The sequence below is a fragment of the Chinchilla lanigera genome, unplaced genomic scaffold, assembly GCF_000276665.1.
Source record: "Chinchilla lanigera isolate Chin_1 unplaced genomic scaffold, ChiLan1.0 scaffold00036, whole genome shotgun sequence".
Lineage (NCBI taxonomy): Eukaryota > Metazoa > Chordata > Mammalia > Rodentia > Chinchillidae > Chinchilla > Chinchilla lanigera.
The window spans coordinates 14,573,404-14,590,822 of NW_004955437.1; the positions used below are offsets into that span (position 1 = coordinate 14,573,404).

The 17,419-nt window shown below is 52.2% G+C and overlaps 1 protein-coding gene across 2 annotated transcripts in view; it reads left to right on the top strand.

The window, feature by feature from the left end:
• Positions 1-17,419, top strand: part of Dlg5 (discs, large homolog 5 (Drosophila)) — a gene marked incomplete at its 5' end in the record, with an annotated part of 118,281 nt that overhangs the window by 62,916 nt on the left and 37,946 nt on the right. For both annotated transcript variants that reach the window (XM_005389900.2, XM_005389902.2), the window contains 4 exon segments: positions 7,467-7,726; positions 9,013-9,325; positions 12,345-12,529; positions 14,030-14,155. In XM_005389900.2, the coding sequence (XP_005389957.2) occupies positions 7,467-7,726; positions 9,013-9,325; positions 12,345-12,529; positions 14,030-14,155 (884 nt within the window).

The following is a 17,419-nucleotide window of genomic DNA, read 5'->3' on the forward strand; positions in this document are numbered from 1 at the left end:
AGAGTATCGGGTTACATAAAAAGCACTGTAAATCTGTAATTGATTTAACCAGTCAGCTATTGACTGATCCTTGGGTTATTTCCCGTATTTTCCATTACAGACTCTATTCTATTGGAAAGTTTGCTTTTGGAGGTTATTTTCTCTCTTTGATACTTACTGAGGTCCCTGTGGATGACCCAGGGCGGGCTCAGTGAGTGACACGAGGTGAATGTACTTAGACCTATCAGGAACACTTTCTGTGAGCCCTCTGGTTAGGGAGCTTGGCTGTGTGCAGTGAGGCCTAACTGCAGGCAGAGGTTGGTGTTTACCTGGGGCCACGACTGAGGGTTGGTGATGGAAAAGTTCCTAGGAAGGGAAATGTGTACAGGTCCCGGCAGCAGGAGTCCAGCTGGGGGCTGCGAGCCCTATAACCAGCCGTGTGATTGCCCCGTCTACTCATTGCGTGACTTCAGGGAAGCTGCCGTGTCGTCATCCCTGTTGTCCCTGTTGAGGGCACAGGAGGTTTTGGGATGCTCTGGGAACACAATGTGCAGCATGAAGTGAGGTGGATGCCAAGGAGAGAGTCCTGTGCCACCTTGAATCCACTGCAGGTCCAGAGAACCTCCTGGAACAGTGCATTAAAGACCGCAGGTTTTCAGGTTTATTAGAAGCAAACAAAATTTACCTCCAAAGAAACCATTTGGGGGAAGCTGGTGTTTGAAGCAGGTGAAGAGGGAGCTGCTGTGGTGAGGATTTTGTGCCCTTCCTTGTCCTCAGCTGAGGGGTGACGGCCCACTAGAGGAACGGGGTGCTCCCTGTGTGTACCAGCACCCTGAGTTTACTCCTTGCTCTTTGCCTGCTGGTCTTTCTCAGCTCAGTTAACCTTTGCCTTGGGGCTTAGCTTGGCTTTTATTTTCTTTGAGCGAGTCATGATCGTGCATGTGTTTCTGGCTTCTGCTCGGTCCCAGGGAATCAGTCCCCCAGCCAGGCTTTGATGGTGAGAGCAAGGCTTGCTCAGTGCAGAGGGCCAGACTTGAGAGTGTCGTGGAGACAACTGTCATGGAAAGTGCCAGCACCTCGGGCCTGTGTGTGAAGCACCTGACAAGTTGTGTCATTGCCGTTGTATCCTAGACATATCTGGTGTGAAATCTGCCTCCTGGAGGCCGTGGAGAAATTAGAATCCTTGTGTGTTGCTGGTGGAAATGGAAATGGTGCGGCCACTGGAAAACAGTGTGGCAGTTCCTCAGAGTTAAACAGTAGCTGCAGGGACGCAGCAACTCTCTTCGTAGGTGTGTACCCAAGAGAGCTGAAAGCACAGGCCCACACAGACACTAGCAGACAGCAATTCACACAGCAGCTGTCCTGGCAATCAGCGTGAGAACAACTCACATGTCCAGCGACTGATAATGACTGATAAGCAGTTAGGGCACATCCCTTCCATGGGATATTACCCGGCATATAGGTATGTGTGATGATGTAGCTGAGCCCTCAGACCATTATGGCAGAAGTGTCAGCTTTCTGTTTCAGTAACCGATACCTTATTGCAAGGGAGAAAGGTTTACTTGGGTTCTTGATTTTGGAGGTGTTAGGCCACGGTGTTTTGGGCCTGTGGTGAGGCAGTATGTGGTGGTGGGAACACATAGCAGCTGGGAAGCACCCCTGCTGCCTTCCACTAAACCCTGGGACCAAGCCTTGACCACCTGGGCTTTTGGGGACATTTCAGGTCCAAACTACAGTAGCAAAGGAAAGAATAGTCCTGAAGTACCACATACTATGATGCCAAGTATGTAAGATGGGACAGGAAACATAGAGAGAGATTTGGGCTGGGGCTGGGGTGGGAAGGTAGGATGACCTTGATGAGTATGGGTTTGTTTTGGGAGTGATTTTTTTTTGGGGAACAGGGTCTCTGTGTGTAGTCCAGGATGGCCTTGAGCTCACTATGTAGCTCAGGCTGGCCTTGTACTTGCAGCAATTCTCCTGCCTCAGCCTCCTGAGTGCTGGGATTATAGGGGTGCACCACCGTGCCCAGCTCTAGGATGATGAAATTGTTCTGGAATTATGGTACGTAGTGGTAATGGTTACCCAACCTTGTAGATTTGTATTCTTGTACATATACCAAAAACCCACTGAACTGCATACATTAGAATCGTGTAACATATCTCACCATCTCATAAAAATACAAAAATTTTTTTCTCTTGTGGGACCAAGTTTCCTTGCTCCTCATTGTCTGGCCTCCTGAGGACTTATGTGACTTTTAGGAACACTCCGACACTCTTCCTTCTTTCCCTCCTTTGGTGTTCCCCCCACAGGTGATGTGGGAGGGTCTTTCTTCCTGTCTCCAATCCCATTCTTTGCTCGCTTGTCTTCTCCAGTATCTGTGGCCTTTGATGGCAGCAGGTGTGTGGGTAGCATTCAGATTAGTCCTGGTCATTGAGGTTCTTCAGGTCAGTTCCACTGGACCATGCTCTTTCGCAAGCGCCATCCTGGGACCCACCAGGAGAGGAGAGGCGGATGGGTGGTCTGCAGCTGCTGGGCCCCCTGCTCTCCCCGGCTAGCCTTCACCTTCACCAGGCCTGGGGCAGATCCCCGGCTGTGCAATGACTGGGTGGTAGGCAGGGCAGGGGCAGAGGAAGCAGGGAATGTGGGGGCGGCCACAGGTTTGCTCCCCACTAGGCCCTGGGTCAAAGGTCAGCCACCCTGGACAAGGCTGGTTTTGTTGCCTGGTTCCTCCCACGCCTTGTAAACTTGAAGAGGCCCTTGCAGGGTAAATGGCGCTGTTTGACTTGCATGTTTGCTCGAGGGATTTGTGAGGCCTCCTCGCCCTCCCCATGCTTTATCTCAGAGGAAATGAGGCAACCCTGGGTAGGGGGTGGCCCTGGGCCCACTTGAGAGGAGCAGACAGGTGCTTTGTCCTGTGTTTGTGTGAGGGGGGAGAGAGCTGAGAGCCCTGGTTCCGTCCCCATTGTTGGTCTGCGTGCGCCATCTTGGATTCCTGTGGGCTGCATCCTGCACGCCCCGGAGATCTGGGGCCAGAGTGACAGGCTGTGGCCTGGGAGCGAAGTAGGGGATGTATTTGTATCATTCTTTCTTCACTAAAATAATTCATATTCTTTGGTTAAAAAGGAAAGAAATTTCAAACAATAGTGAAATCACTTACCCCCACCTCAGCCCCAGTGTGACTTAACAGAAATGACCAGATTCTGTGAGAACCGCTTGTGATGCATCCTTTCACACAGTTTTCTGGGTTATGTTTAAGTCACACATAGTTTTGTTTTTATTTTCTACAATGTGCCATGGTTTTCTCATGTTTTTCTTTCATTTGAACATCTGGCACGTTTGTTCCAATAACGTACAGCCCCCATTCCCCATGGGTTTGGTATTTTTTGTTCTTTGTCTTTTTGCGACAGGGTCTCGCTATGCAGTTCAGACTGGCCTTGAGCTTACTGTGTAACCCAGGCTGATCTCCAACTCGCATTGATTCTCCTGCCACAGCCTCCCAAGTGCTGAGATTACAGGCCTGTGCCACCATGCCCGGCTCTGGGTTCAGCATTTGGATTGTCGTTTTTTCTCACTGCACACCATTTTTCAGTGGATACACATGTGTCTTTATGTTCTTTTGAATATGTATTTTAAAATTGGATGCTTAGAGATAGAATAGCCAGTTCCAAGGTACTGCACATTTTCTCTTTCATACATTCCTCCAATTTATCTAAGACACTTATAAGGTGCTTAGAGTTTCTTTTCTCCTTGTTCTGGTCTACCTTTAAATTGCCCTTTTTTTCTTTTGTAATTCATGAAAGCTGACCTTGTTTTCCCAGGTGTCCCAGATGTTTTCCTCTTCCGTCAGCCTTAGCTGTAATTGGGTGTGCATGTGTGTATGTGCATGTGTATGGGAACATGTCCACCAACGACACAGTCTTGGTTTTTTTTTTTTTGAGACAGGGTCTCACTATGTAGTTCAGGCTGACCTGCGACTTACTAAGGAGCCCAAGCTGGCCTCGAACTCTTGAACTCCTGCCTCAGCCTCACAAGTGCTGGGATTACAAACATACATCACCCTGCCCCGCTAAGAGCACAGTTTTCTAAAGATGAATGGGAAAAATCCCAGATTAACAGGCTTGACCTTCCATTCTTCGGCGTTCCCTGTGACCGCGGACCCCCATGTTCCTTGCGAGGCTCCTGATGACGCATCCAGGTGTGATTCTGAGCCCTGACTGTGGGAAGAGTGGAGCGATGTGTGGGGGCCTGTGAGCCTCTTCAGTGTCTGGCGGGAAAGGAAGGCTCTGACTCCAAGGCTGCGAGGGGACCAGAGGTCAAGAGTTGCAGATAGTGGCGTTGGGCTCGTAGGAAGCAAGATCTTCTCATGCCGCCTTCTCACCTGGAAAATGGGCCAGGCTGTGGAAGAAACCATGGTGGAAACAGCACTGGGCCTGGTTTTTCTCCAAGCCCTCTTCTGACCCCAGGCTCCCACTGCGTTATCAAAGCTGGGCAGAAAGGGTTCCTGCTCTGGGATTTTCCCTGATCTGCCTTGTCCTCCCAGGAATCTGTGGTGCATCCTGGCAGCCTGACTGAGCCAGCTCTGAATAGTCCCCGAATTGTCGTGCAGCCCCGTCTAAGCTCCTCAAGTTAGGGCTTTGTGGGGACTGTGTCCCAGTGAGGAAAACCCAAGCCGTAGTGACTCCAGATGCTGTTGTGGTCTTGTGAAGGGGCTTCCAGGGAGTGAAGGCCAAACCAAGATTTCTGTCATTTCAGGGCTGCCTTAAAAATCAGTTTTGTGTCTTAAGTGTGGAGGCAGGAGAGCTGTAGGAATATCTCGGGCTGCGCTACCCCGGGTTGCCACCTTGTGGGAAACTCGGGGAATGGCAGCGGTGCTTCTGTGTCTGCTGAACCGCTTGGATTCTCACCAGGCGTAGAGGGTGCTTAGAGAGTGAAACGTTTGAGTTTTGAGGTACTGTCCACCAATCCAGGCAGTCCGCCATAGAGGCCAGACGTTTTCCAGACATGGGTGGAAGAAGCAGGGGTTGACCAGATGTCAGAGGCGCTCTCCTTCAGTCAAGGTGGTCCTGGATGAGCCAGTGTCCTTCCTGGCATTGCTGTGGTGGGTACTGTCAGGCAATGTCCCTGGTGCCCTCTAAATGTCACTCTCTGCACCTGGGCGAATTCAGGTATCTGAGATCATTCTGCATTCCAGGGCTCAGGTCTCATGGGTCAGGTGATATATAAAAGAGAATCCTGTTATGTCTACATATCACACCTTCCCCCGAAATATATTCCAAGTAGTTTAAAGATTTAAACAGGAAATATAAAACTCAAACATTGTTTAGAAATAACAATAGGAGAGAGTATCTTTTTTTGACTTCAAGATAGGACATGCCTGACCTACTAATACTGAACCAAGAGGATATAAAATCCTGCGTAGACCAATAAAAAGTGATGAGGTTGAATTAGTAATAAAAAAAAAAAAGTCCCAACAAAGAGAAGCCTGAGGCTGGAGATATGGCTCAGTGGCACAGTGTCTGTCAAGCGCCTGGTCCTGAGTTCAATTCCTGGTACCAAAAAAAAAAGAAGCCTGGGACTAGATGGCTTCACTGCTTTATTTTATGAAATTTTCATGGAAGAACTAACTCCAGTGCTCCTCACACTATTCCATAGAATGGGGGAGGGGGACTTCCTAACTTGTTCTTCGAGGTCAGCATTACCAGACCTGAGGAGGATACAACATAACAAGAAAACTATAGACCCAGATCTCTGATGAACATGGACGTGAAGGTTTTCACTGCCCAAGGAATCCATCCATCACTTTTTAAAATGAGTATTTGGTGTCCTCTTACTATGCTCTTTAAAAGGAAGAGTTTTGTTTTAGAAAAATAACTAAGGAAAAGAGAGGCAAGAGGAGGAGGTAGGTGCAGCGGGTGTCCAGGGTGGGCGACCCCTCCGGAGGTCTGCAGTCCTGGGATCTAATCCTGGTTCGCAGGAAATGAACTCACTTTTGTTGTCTCTTTGACTCTGTTTTTTTTTCGTTCAGCCTCTTTGCTTTTTGTGTTGTGTTTATGAGGCTGAGTGCCGCCAGAGGGAATATTCCACAGCCCCAGGTCCTACTTCTCCGGGCCACAAAGATCTTGTGATAGCTCGGGGCCCACGTGCAGTGAGCCAGGTGATCCCGGGCTGCTGGGGCAGCAGGGGCTAAGCAAGCCTTTCCGGTTCTGCGCTGTCATTTGAGAAATAGGGAAACTGAAACCCTCATCGGTGATGACTCACCAAGGGCTCAGGTCCCCGGGGTGTTCCACAGAAGCCAGCAGGCTCCAGCAGCCTCCTAATTCATCTTCATGATTCCCCGTCATCACCACCCCAAGTTAACTTTAGCGCCTGTAATTTAGCATCAAATGCTCCCTTGCTGCCAACATGTGCGTGGACTTCTGTCTTGTTTGGGATGCAGTCTTCACGTGAGCCTTGAAGCTTTTCCTCCTTCTACAACCCAGCAGGCTGCAGTTGGTCCATGGGGCCTTCTCACTGTTCCTAGCAAGCACCTGGTTCTTCTGCCCCAGGGCCTTTGCACTCACTCTGCTCGCCCATTGTGAGGAGTGCTCTTGGCTTCTCTTCATGTACATCCAGACTCAGAGGTAACCCTCTTAGAGAGGCAGCCCCAGGCCTTACTTACCGCTCTTACAGCCCTCCATGCTGTTGCTCAGAAGTCTCTTCAGACTCTTAACCTATATGTTATTCAAAAGACACAGTCTTTCTGTCTTGTCCAGCACCTGGAACAGTACTGGCTATTTTAGGTACTTGCTTTTGTGGTTCCTGACATCATCTCTGGGTTCCATGATTCCCTAGGAGGACTCGGTGTATAAGCATACCCAGTGGCTAAAATGTACAGTGGTAGGACCTGAAGTCAGCCAAGGCCAGGAAAGGTGCGTGGGGGCAAAGTCCAGAGAAAGCCACGTGCAGGGTTCCAAGAGTCCTGGGGTGGGGTGTGTCACACCGGATACATTCGTTTCCCCCAGCCTGGAGCTGTGACGGCATTTGCAGTGTGGTGGCCTCCGGGGAAGCCCCCGGGACGCTCAGCACCAGAGCTACTGCTGGGGCTGATCACTTCGGTGCCCCACCTGGCACATCCTGAAAGTCCAGACTCCCGGAAGAGAGCAGGTGTTCAGCCCATACCCGGTGGCCTGTGAGCCCGGGGCCAGGAGCCGGTCTTGTCACTGAGGGGGAGATGTGTATCAGCGCTGAGAGCTGCTTCCCCTCGGGTGGGGCGCAGCCTTGCAAGGGGACCTCTCTCAGGATCGGAGCCTCAGACCAGTCATGTGCGCTTTCCCGAGGATGAACAGTTCTGACTGAACAGCCAGGAAGGCTGCGGGGCTCGACAAACCAGATCCCAGGACTCTGGAAGGCCGGAGGGCAGCTTCCCTCCTCACAGGAGTGGGCTGGGGAGCCCTGACCTGCCTGCCCCTCCCTGTCCCTCAGTAAGCCCTACTCCCACTTGTCCCCAGGTGCTGAAGCACAATGGGTCATCCGAGATCCTTAACAAGCTGTATGACACAGCCATGGACAAGCTAGAGGTGGTCAAGAAGGACTATGACGCCCTGCGGAAGAGGTACAGCGAGAAAGTGGCCATGCACAACTCGGACCTGAGCCGCCTGGAGCAGCTGACCGAGGAGAACCAGCGGCTGCTGAAGCAGACCGAGATGCTGACCCAGCAGCGGGACACGGCCATCCAGCTGCAGCACCAGTGCGCCCTTTCCCTGCGGAGGTAGGAGCCCGGCCAGTGGGGGTGGGGTGGTGAGCACTTCCTGCAGGTGGGCAGTGGCCCCAGGGCTGCATGCATCTTCCTTCCCCATCTCCTTTTTGGGCTGGTGGTCATCTGCAGAGCTCCCAGCCACAGCCTAGGGAAGAATCAGCTTGGGCTATTGTGCTTTTCAATAAAAAAACCACATTTGTCCAGGTAACTTTTTTTTTTTGGACACTTAATGTGTCTTGGGGATTACTGCCCCTGCTGTGTGCTGCACAGCTTGTCCCTTACATCTCCCTTACCCCTCTGTCCCTGGGTGTTAGACACTCACCTAGCAAATGGGAGAGTCGCATGTCCAGATCATCCTGTCTCCTAAATTTCATTCTTATTAAGGGATGTCGTCTTTAAAGATGGGATCCTGCCCTCTGACAGTATCACATACTCACTATGTAGCCCAGGCTGCCCATCCTCCTGCCTCAGCCTCCTGAGTGCTGGGATTACAGGCGTGCACCACCACACGTGACTCAGTATCGCATGAAGCACATTCCCGCAGTGCATAACTTGCTGTAGTGTTTGTTGTTTCACATGGAAGGCATCCTCTGGGTATAAATAGGTTTGGCAATTGCCGAGTTGATCACCTGAGGATGTCTGCTGCAGGACTTCTCAGAGCCTACACTGTGGTGGTGTGGGCTGGACTGTTTGACCTCTGGCCTCAGCCTGTTGCCCAAATCACAAGGCTGTGGCATCCCTATCTGTAAAATGGGGTTGTCGGAGGAAATCATCATTAAACCCAGTTTTAGCTATCCTCTGCTGTGATTCTGGCATTGCTTTCTGTTACGGTTTTGTTTTTTTTCTTTCTTCCTTTTTATTTTTTTTGAGCCACTATGGTGGCTCAAAAATGTCTCACTATGTAGTTTAGGCTTATCCTGAAATTATCATGTAGCCCAGGGTGGCCTTGAACTCACAGCAGTCCTCCTGCCTCAGCCTCCTGAGTGCTAGGATTACAGGTATACACTGCCGCACCTGGCTATTTTTTTCTCAAATAAAGTAGCCTGACTTTAGAGGAAATACAGGGTGATTTATAGTAGAGCAGAAGGCATACAGCACTCAGTTCACCTTCTGGCATTTGTAAAAGGTTGAGAAAAATGCCAGGCCCAGGACACTGGAGCTCCATGACTGTTCTCCCCAGAGGGTACAGAGAATGACTGCACCCGAAACGTCATGCTTGCGTGGGCGGGGGGCAGAGCATCCGCCAGTGGACCGGGCAGCTTCTGGCCCCTCCCACGGCCCCACCGGTCCCTTCCCAGGTTTGAGGCGATCCACTACGAGCTGAATAAGGCCACAGCACAGAATAAGGACCTGCAGTGGGAGATGGAGCTGCTGCAGTCAGAGCTGACAGAGCTGAGGACCATGCAGGTGCGCACGGCCCAGGAGTCGGAGAAGTACCGGGAGGAGCGGGACGCCGTGTTCAGCGAGTACAGACTCATCATGAGTGAGCGAGACCAGGTCATCTCCGAGCTGGACAAGCTGCAGACCGAGGTGGAGCTGGCCGAGTCCAAGCTCAAGAACAGCACGTCCGAGAAGAAGGCGGCCAACGAGGAGATGGAGGCGCTGCGGCAGGTAGGCGGTCTGCCATGGGAGAGCAGGGTGCAGCCTGCTTGCAGCTAGGGACAGTGTGTCTGAGTGGACGAGGTGCTGCTGGGCCACCAGCCACCACCCAAGTCACTGCTGAGCTCGGGCTGCAGGGCAGAATGGGGAGGGAGGCCCAGCCGCGGTCCTGGATGTCCAGCAAGAACAGTGACCTGCATGGATGCCAGCACGTCCAAGCCATGCTTGAGTGGTCATCCACCACTGATGTGCTGAAAGTTGGTGATATCTCAGACTTGCTCATTATAAAGCAGGGTCTTGAGATCAGGGTCACAGAACTGTAGCTCGCCTGGGTGTGCAGATCCAGAAGAGCATGTCCAGGGCTCTCCATGGGCCATGGGCATCTGGCCAGGTCTGCTCTTGAAAGAGATGCTCCGGGGTCTTGCTGGGGAGATGTGCGACTAGGCTGTCTCTCCCCTAAGCCTTGCTCCTTGGGCTCATGGCTCCAGGCTCAGGGGACTGGGATGTTCAGTAGCGTTGGGATCTGGCCACTCAGCTCAATTCTGAGTGGTCCGTGCAGACCGTGCCTTCCCCCTCCTGGGCCCCTGCGCCCGTCACTGATGCTCTGTACCCTGAAGCCCAGCCAGACCCCAGAAGGCCTGGGCAGCCATGGAGAGTCCCCTCCCATCCTCCGGTCAGTGTTGTGGTTCTGATGAGCACTCCTAGATTTGATCCTAGCAGGTGTTATTTCTCCTATCAAAGAAGTTCTTTCTCCATGCCTCTGTGTTCTGCTTTTCTCTGCAGGTTGGTTAGGATTCAGGCTTGAAAGTCATCTGTGAGGAGTGAAAAGTGCGGTATCCGAGGCCAGGCAGGTGGCGAGGCAGCGTGCACTAGGCGCTATAACCAGACCCCTCTACCAGGCATGAGGAGGGCTCAGGGCCGAAGGTGCTCTGGCTGATCTTCATGCATAGTGGCTCCCCGTGGGGCGGCAGTGTGCACCCTGTGCTCGGAGACTGAGCCCTCCACGGTCACATGACCTCTTAGCTCTCTTCAGGCCTCAGTTTCCTCTTCAGCACAGTGCAAATCATGCCAGTGTGTGTCTCACAGAGTGTCTGTGATTGAATCGAAAAGGCAGTTAGTGTGGCGTCCACACGGAGCAGGCCGGTGTCAGTCTTGGTTACTGGCCTGTTGGGGTTCTGGTGAGCCTGCTGGAAGTGTTTTTGCAGCGTAGGAGAAAATTGACACCTCTCTGGACCATTGAGGTGAATGCCAGCATGAAGGAGAATCTGCTTACTTGAATTGTTGGTTGTTCTGGGCATTTGCAATGCTGAGAATTGAACCCAGGACCAGGTGCATCTGGCAGGCATTCTTCCACTGATCCACACCCTCCGCTTCTACTATGATGAAAAAGACCATTATCCAGGGGAACTTTCAGTAAGTCGAGTGAACGCCCCCAGCCCAGGGCAGCACAGCCATGCTGGCCAGCAGCAGCTTCCCTGTTGTGCCCGGCCACAAGCGTCCCTGAGGAGCTCGGGGTGGAGACACATAGCGGGAGGGGTGGCCTGAGTGGAAGAGCCCAACTAGGTGCTATCTGCCCAGGAGCACAGCTGCCACCATGCCTGCATCCCACCATCTCCTGTGCCCTTGAGTGAGTGGCCTTTTTCCTGCCTGGCGGGGCAGGTGTCTTGTGAAACCCACCCCATTTGTCCCCAAGCCTGTGGCCCCAGGACCACCGAGGGGGCAGGAAGGGGTCCTGGGCAGCGCTTCTGCAGATCTGATACAGTGCAGTACAGGGGGAACCTGGGCAGGTCACCAGTGGCATCCACTGTCCTCATCGGCATCATCGAGGGGTGGGACGAAGGGATCAGTTGGGTCCTCTTGACCCCCTAGTTCCACTCTTCTTTCAAGTGACCTCATCCCTCCTCTCCCCTCTCACTGAAACTTCTAAGGAAACGGTTTTGGGGTGAATTCTTTATGGAGACCAGCAGGGCTTGTATTGAAAATTGCAAAGTAAATAAATAGTCTGCACTGCAAAAAAGCATTGAAAAACGCAAACTGCATTGATCCCGAGAAACAAGAGGGCTGAGCAAACCGTGGCACTCTGTCACTCTGGAATTGTGACGTGCTTTTTGTCCCTGTGTTTTCCCAGCTCCTCCTGACAGTACTTGAGAGACAAGGTTGGCTCCAAGCCGCTCTCACCTTCACCTGCTGGGCCGTGGTGGGAACTGCTGCGGTCTTGCTTTCCCGGGCTTCTGTGGCGGGAGCAATGCTGAAGTGTCCTTCCCGCATGCCTGCTTCCTGCCTGCTGTCACTTGGGCAGGAGCCTGTGCAGACACCTGGATCGGAGCCTCTGATGGCTGCTCCTGGTTTGCTTGTTCAGAAGGCAGGAGCTGAGCTGAAAGCGGACACTGCATTTACAGGCAGAGGGGCGGGGGGCATCCCTGCCAGTGCTTCTGAGTTTGGTTTGAAATTTTATGGAGCCTCTAACCCTCTAGGGAGGTGTCAAGCTGCAGATGCTTCAGGTTTCTGCTTTTGAGCAAACTGAGATAGATGCACAGTATTCATCAGCAAAAATACTGGTGTTTTCGTCTTTAGAAATAACTTTGTCTGCCAGATGATGGAAATCAGCATGGCAGACATGGGACCAGTGGAGGGAGGGGAGGGGGAGAAGTCATGGCTGCCCCCTTCGCTGCCTTGTATCACTGTGATTTGCCACGTGAGCTCTTTAGGGTGTGCAGTGGGCTGTCTGTAAGTGGCTGGTGTGGCAGTGCACTCCACGGGGGACGTTCCTCCTGGACCACTGAGACTTGTCTGAGGGGGGCTGGCATTCTGTCCAGGCTCATGCAGGTCTGTGAGAGTCGGGTTGGGACCCTTGCCTTGTATTTCTTGTAGCATGACCATGACCATGGGGTGTGGTCAGTGTAGTCCAGGTACAGGAGGGCTGTGCTGGCGTGGGCCTCCCCAAGAGTGGATCCACACCCCTCACGGGAAGGAGGCCACTGCCTGTCCAGAAGACCCAGTAATCTCTGTTCTGCCTTTTCCTCACCCCCAGATCAAAGACACGATGACAATGGATGCCGGGAGAGCCAACAAGGAGGTAGAAATCCTTCGAAAGCAGTGCAAGGCTCTGTGCCAGGAGCTGAAGGAAGCCCTGCAGGAGACGGACGTGGCCAAGTGCCGGCGGGACTGGGCTTTCCAGGAGCGAGACAAGATCGTGGCCGAGCGCGACAGCATCCGGTATGGGGTGCTCCTGGGACACAGTGAGATTGGCTGGGAGGGTCAGAATCGTGTGCAGTGTGTCTGGGTAAGGTGGCGGGGACCCAAGCTCCTCCTTTCTCGTCCCTAGCTTAGCTGATTCCCTGGCCCACTGCTCAGCTTCAGAGTTCTCCATTGTGTCTCCTTCTCATCTCGCTACACCCCAGATGTCCTGAGTGGGCCCCGTGTCCAGGCGAGACCCCTGGGGACTGGCACAGGCCAGCCTTTATTTTCTGAGGGTTTCTGATGAGAGCACCATACTGCAAACGTGTTTCTTTTTTCACTGTATTTGCTAGGCACTTACTGTGTGCCAGCATCTCAGGTCCCTTGAGCAAGGGGACTTGGGAACCGGGGCAGCTTGGGTGGGCGGAAAAAGCGTGGGGGATGCGGAAGCTGTGGTGGGACTTTCGGGCACTCAGGGTATGAGGAAGTCTCCCCAGAAAGAGTGGCCTTTGAACCCAACCTGGAAGCGTGTGTGGGATTTGTCTAGGTGAAGAGGGACAGGCACTGCAGATGGGGGCACCTCTGTGGCATGTGCAGGGCGGGGGGCAGTTAGGGAGGGAGGCTGATGGGTCCCCAGGGTAGCTGATGAGGGCCTAAAATGGGAAACCAAGGAATGTGAGGATTCTGGGCTGGGCAGAACCAGGAAGGCCGGGGTGGTGATATAAAGTGTGTCATCTTGGGATTCTGAGAGACCCCCAGTGGCTGTTGAGGGCAGAGATCAGTGCCCTGGGGGCTGGGCAGATGGGGGTGGGGAGCAGCCAGGTGCTCGGTGTAGGGTACAGGAGACCCCAAAAACCCACGGCTTCCTGCCTGTTCCTGCTCTTCCCTATTCCATGGGTTTCTCAGGGTGCAGACCTGAGCTAGGCTCGGATGGAGGTGGGGAGGTTTGGGGCTATGCACAGGGCTATGCCCTCTGGACACATCCAGTTTGGGAGGTGGGTGGTGGAGGTCTTCTGGGCTCTCCTGTCTTGGAATTCTACCACACTTGCATCCTGCACCTGCCCAGAGCCCGGGTACAGCAATGGGGAGGACCGAGTCCTGGCCAAGGGTGCTCCGGGCCTGTTGCAGTTGGAAGGACAGCTCTAGGGAGCCCTATGGGTAGGTAGTGAAGAGATATGGGATGGGCACTGGAGCACGAAGTACTGAACTTGTGGGCTGGGCCGTTGCTGCAGAGCACAGCCCCCACTCTCAGCCTGCACTAGAATTGTGTGTGTAAATAGGTCCTGAACCCCAGGCGTGTGAAGGGGAAGCTGAATGAACACTGGTTTTGGGGATATGACCCTGGTGATGGGGGCCCCCTCCCCTTCCTGCAGGGAGGGCTCCCTCTAGACTCTCAGGCATGCCTTCTGGGCCTCTGGGATGAGGCAGGTGCCCGCCTCATCGTGGAGAGGGCTGCCCAGCTGCTTGCTGCCGACCATGAGCCCGTCTCCCTCCAGTTCTGCCGCTCGAGGTGACCTTGCCCTCTACCTTCCCTTCCAGGACACTGTGTGACAACCTGAGGCGGGAGCGCGACCGGGCTGTGAGCGAGCTGGCGGAGGCCCTGCGCAGCCTGGACGACACACGGAAACAGAAGAATGACGTCAGTCGGGAGCTGAAGGAGCTCAAGTAGGCGCAGGCGGGCACCGCGGGGCGTGGGTGTGAGCCCGGGTTGGGCAGCCGAGAATGCTGGGCGGGGTGTCGTGCCTGTGAGCAGACCTTGCCCTTTGCCCCGCCACTCTGGCTCCCTCCGTCAGTCTGCAGAGTGAGTCTGAATGCCATCCCCATGCTGAGGGTCAATTAGAAGTTTTTAGACAACCACAGATGATAGCCCCAGCCCAGGGGGCATCCTTCCCTCGGTCACCATTAGCAGGAGATGGCAGAGATTTGGCAGAGCTCAGTCTCCCTCGTATTGTCCAGAACCAGATGGGAAAGCAGTGGTTCCGTCTGCTCTGTGACATTTCCTGAGCTGGCAGCGTAGGGACAGTGAGAAGCTTGTGTGTGCAAGGGCAGTGTGCAAGCCTCGCTCACAGAGTGGCGCCATTCTGAAGGGAGTGGTGCTTCCCTTCTTCCCCATTCAGAAAAGTCTGCCACAACCAACGGCTTCACTTATTAAAAAGGCGCCCAGGCCCGCTGGAGCTGGAGTGATTGAGGACATTTTAAGGGTTTAGAGGCAACGTCACACTCTCTTGGAGATCTGTATGGGTCTCGCAAGTCGTGGAATCTCTTAGAAGGCAGAGCCTGAAACCTCTAGGGCTGGAATACTGTGTCTTGCTTGAGCCAGAGCTGCCTGGCGGTTCTGAGCACCCCAGGTTCTGTTTGCTCGTCCTGTGTGAGTGCACTTGCGCATGCTCCCTGGCCCTCACCCTGTCGGAGCGCAGGCAGGCCCCTTGCCAGTCGATAGGTCGAGCACAGTGAGCCTGTGGCTGTGCTGACCTGGGGTGGGCTGGGGCAGCATCAGCACAGAGATGCTGGAGGGCAAGCAGCCTTCTGGACGTGGCCAGCAAGAGCCGGCCCAGGCACAGGTGCGGCCTAGCAGCACATCCACTTGGATAGCTCATGGACAGCTCATGTGTGTGTAGGAGCCCCAGCAGGGTGGATGAACTAGAAAGGTAGCCTGGACCCAGATTTGATGTTATTTTTTAAATTTATTTTTTAACAAAAATTTTTATTCATCCATGTTTGTTTTATGTAATAATTTCCTTCACTGTGGATAGTTGGTATATACACATAACACATCTTAATTCTATGTCCTCTTCCTTTTTGCAAAAGATCTACCTCCCTGTTTTCCATTATCTTTTATTTTGATCTATAATTTATTTATACTTTGGGTTTCTTCTATAAGAGAAACCACGAGACAAGATCACATGTCTGAATTCTTTCACTAACATTATGGTCTCAGGGTGCGTCAACTGGGCACTTTGAAGTTTTAGAAAGGAATGATTTTAGAAAGGAGTGTAAATATGTATTACATATGTAATATGTAAGGCACGTGGGGACATGGTGAGTGTTTAAGTTAACTTTTCTCATTGCTGAGACAAAAAAACCTAATACCCAAAGTTAAAGGTGGAAAGGTTTATTTGGTTCACAGTCTGTAGAGGTTTCAGTCCGTAATCAGCTGGATCCAAGGCAGGGTGGCATGTTAGAGGGGCATCACAGAGGAGAAACACTTTGTGGCAGGCAGAAGGCAGCAAGTGGCTAGGTAGCGAAGCAGCAAGCCATGACAGCACCAGCAGCAAGCGAGCAACCAGCAGCAAAATAGTGAAGAAGCAGAAAGGGACAAGCAACCACAGCAGCCCTCTTTCTGTCTCTTATATTCCGTCCATGCTCCCTGGGTGGGCTTCCCATTAGCCACTCCCAGAACCATGCCAAACCATCAGTGGACTAATCTAGTAATCACACACCCCGATCCCAGTATCGCACACTTCATCCCAGCATCACACACTGTAGGTCCAGCCACCTCACAAAAGCCCTACCTATGGCTGCATAAAGCTTTGTGGGGACATCTACACACAAGCCATAACAGATTTCTCTGAGTTTTTCCCCTTTTTTACTGTGTCTTCCTCAGAGCTCAAGCATTTAATTTTAATTTTTATTTTTTTTGTCTTTTTGAGACAGGGTCTCGCTATGTAGTTCAGGCTGGCCTTCAACTCACTTTGTAGCTGAGGCTGGCCTCAAACTCACGGCAGTTCTCCTACTTCAGTCCCCTGAGTGCTGAGATTACAGGTGTGTGCCACCACACCCAGCAAATTTTTAATTTTGATGAAGTCCAACTTAATTTTTTTTTTTTTTTTTTTTTGAGACAGGGTGTTACTATAGCTCAGGCTGGCCTTGAACTTACTACATGGCCCAGACTGGCCGTGAACTTGAAGTGATCCTCCTCCTGCCTCAGCTTTCTGGGTGCTGGGATCACAGATATGTGCCACCACACCCAATTTAAGTCCAATTTATTGATTTTTTGGGGACATTTTTCTTTCTTTAGTTTTTTGAGACAGAGACCATGCTGACCTTGAACTTGCTATGTAGCACAGACTGGCCTCGAATTTGTGGCAGTCCTGCCTCAGCTTCCTGAGTGCTGGGGTTACAGATATGTACCACCACACTTGGTGTTTAACACATTTTAAAGGATTGTGTTTATGTCTAAGAACCCGGCATATAGCCTAGATTTCTAAAATGTCCTCCTACATTTCCTTCCAAAGTTTTATGGTTTTGCATTTTGCATTGAAATCTGTACAACAGTGTGCTGTGTCTGTGAGGTAGGGGTTTATTTGAGGGGCTTTTTGGTGCCTTTGACATGGAGCTGTCCAGCACCATGGGTGTGCCGAGACTGTCCTCCTTGTCTTGAATTACTTTCACACCTTCGTGTCCATGCAGGGCTGTCTTGGATCCCTCGGTCCATCCCGTGGGTCTGGGTGTCCATCTCTGAGAGTACACACAATCTCCATATGGTGGCTTTACAGTATGTCTAAAAATCAGCAGGGCAACTCCTGCTTCACTCTACATTTTCAAAAAATGGCTTTTGTTCTTCTCCTTCCTTCCCATATGCATTTAGAATACTTTTGTTTGTATCTAACAAGCCAGCCTTGCTGGCATTTTGATCTGAGCTGCGTAAACCTCTACCTAAACTTGAGGAGAAATCATCTCTTAAAAAAAAAAAAAAGAAGCCGGGCATGGTGGTGCACGCCTGTAATCCCAGCACTCCAGAGGCTGAGGCAGGAGGATCATTGCAAGTTCAAGGCCAGCCTGGGCTACAAAGTGAGCTCAAGGCCAGCCTGACTGCATAGTGAGACCCTGTCTCAAAAAGACAAAAAAAAAAGAAAAAAAGAAAGAAACCACCTTATAAACTGACTGATACTCCAGGCAGCCTCGAGCGGCCCCTCCGACCTGTCAGGT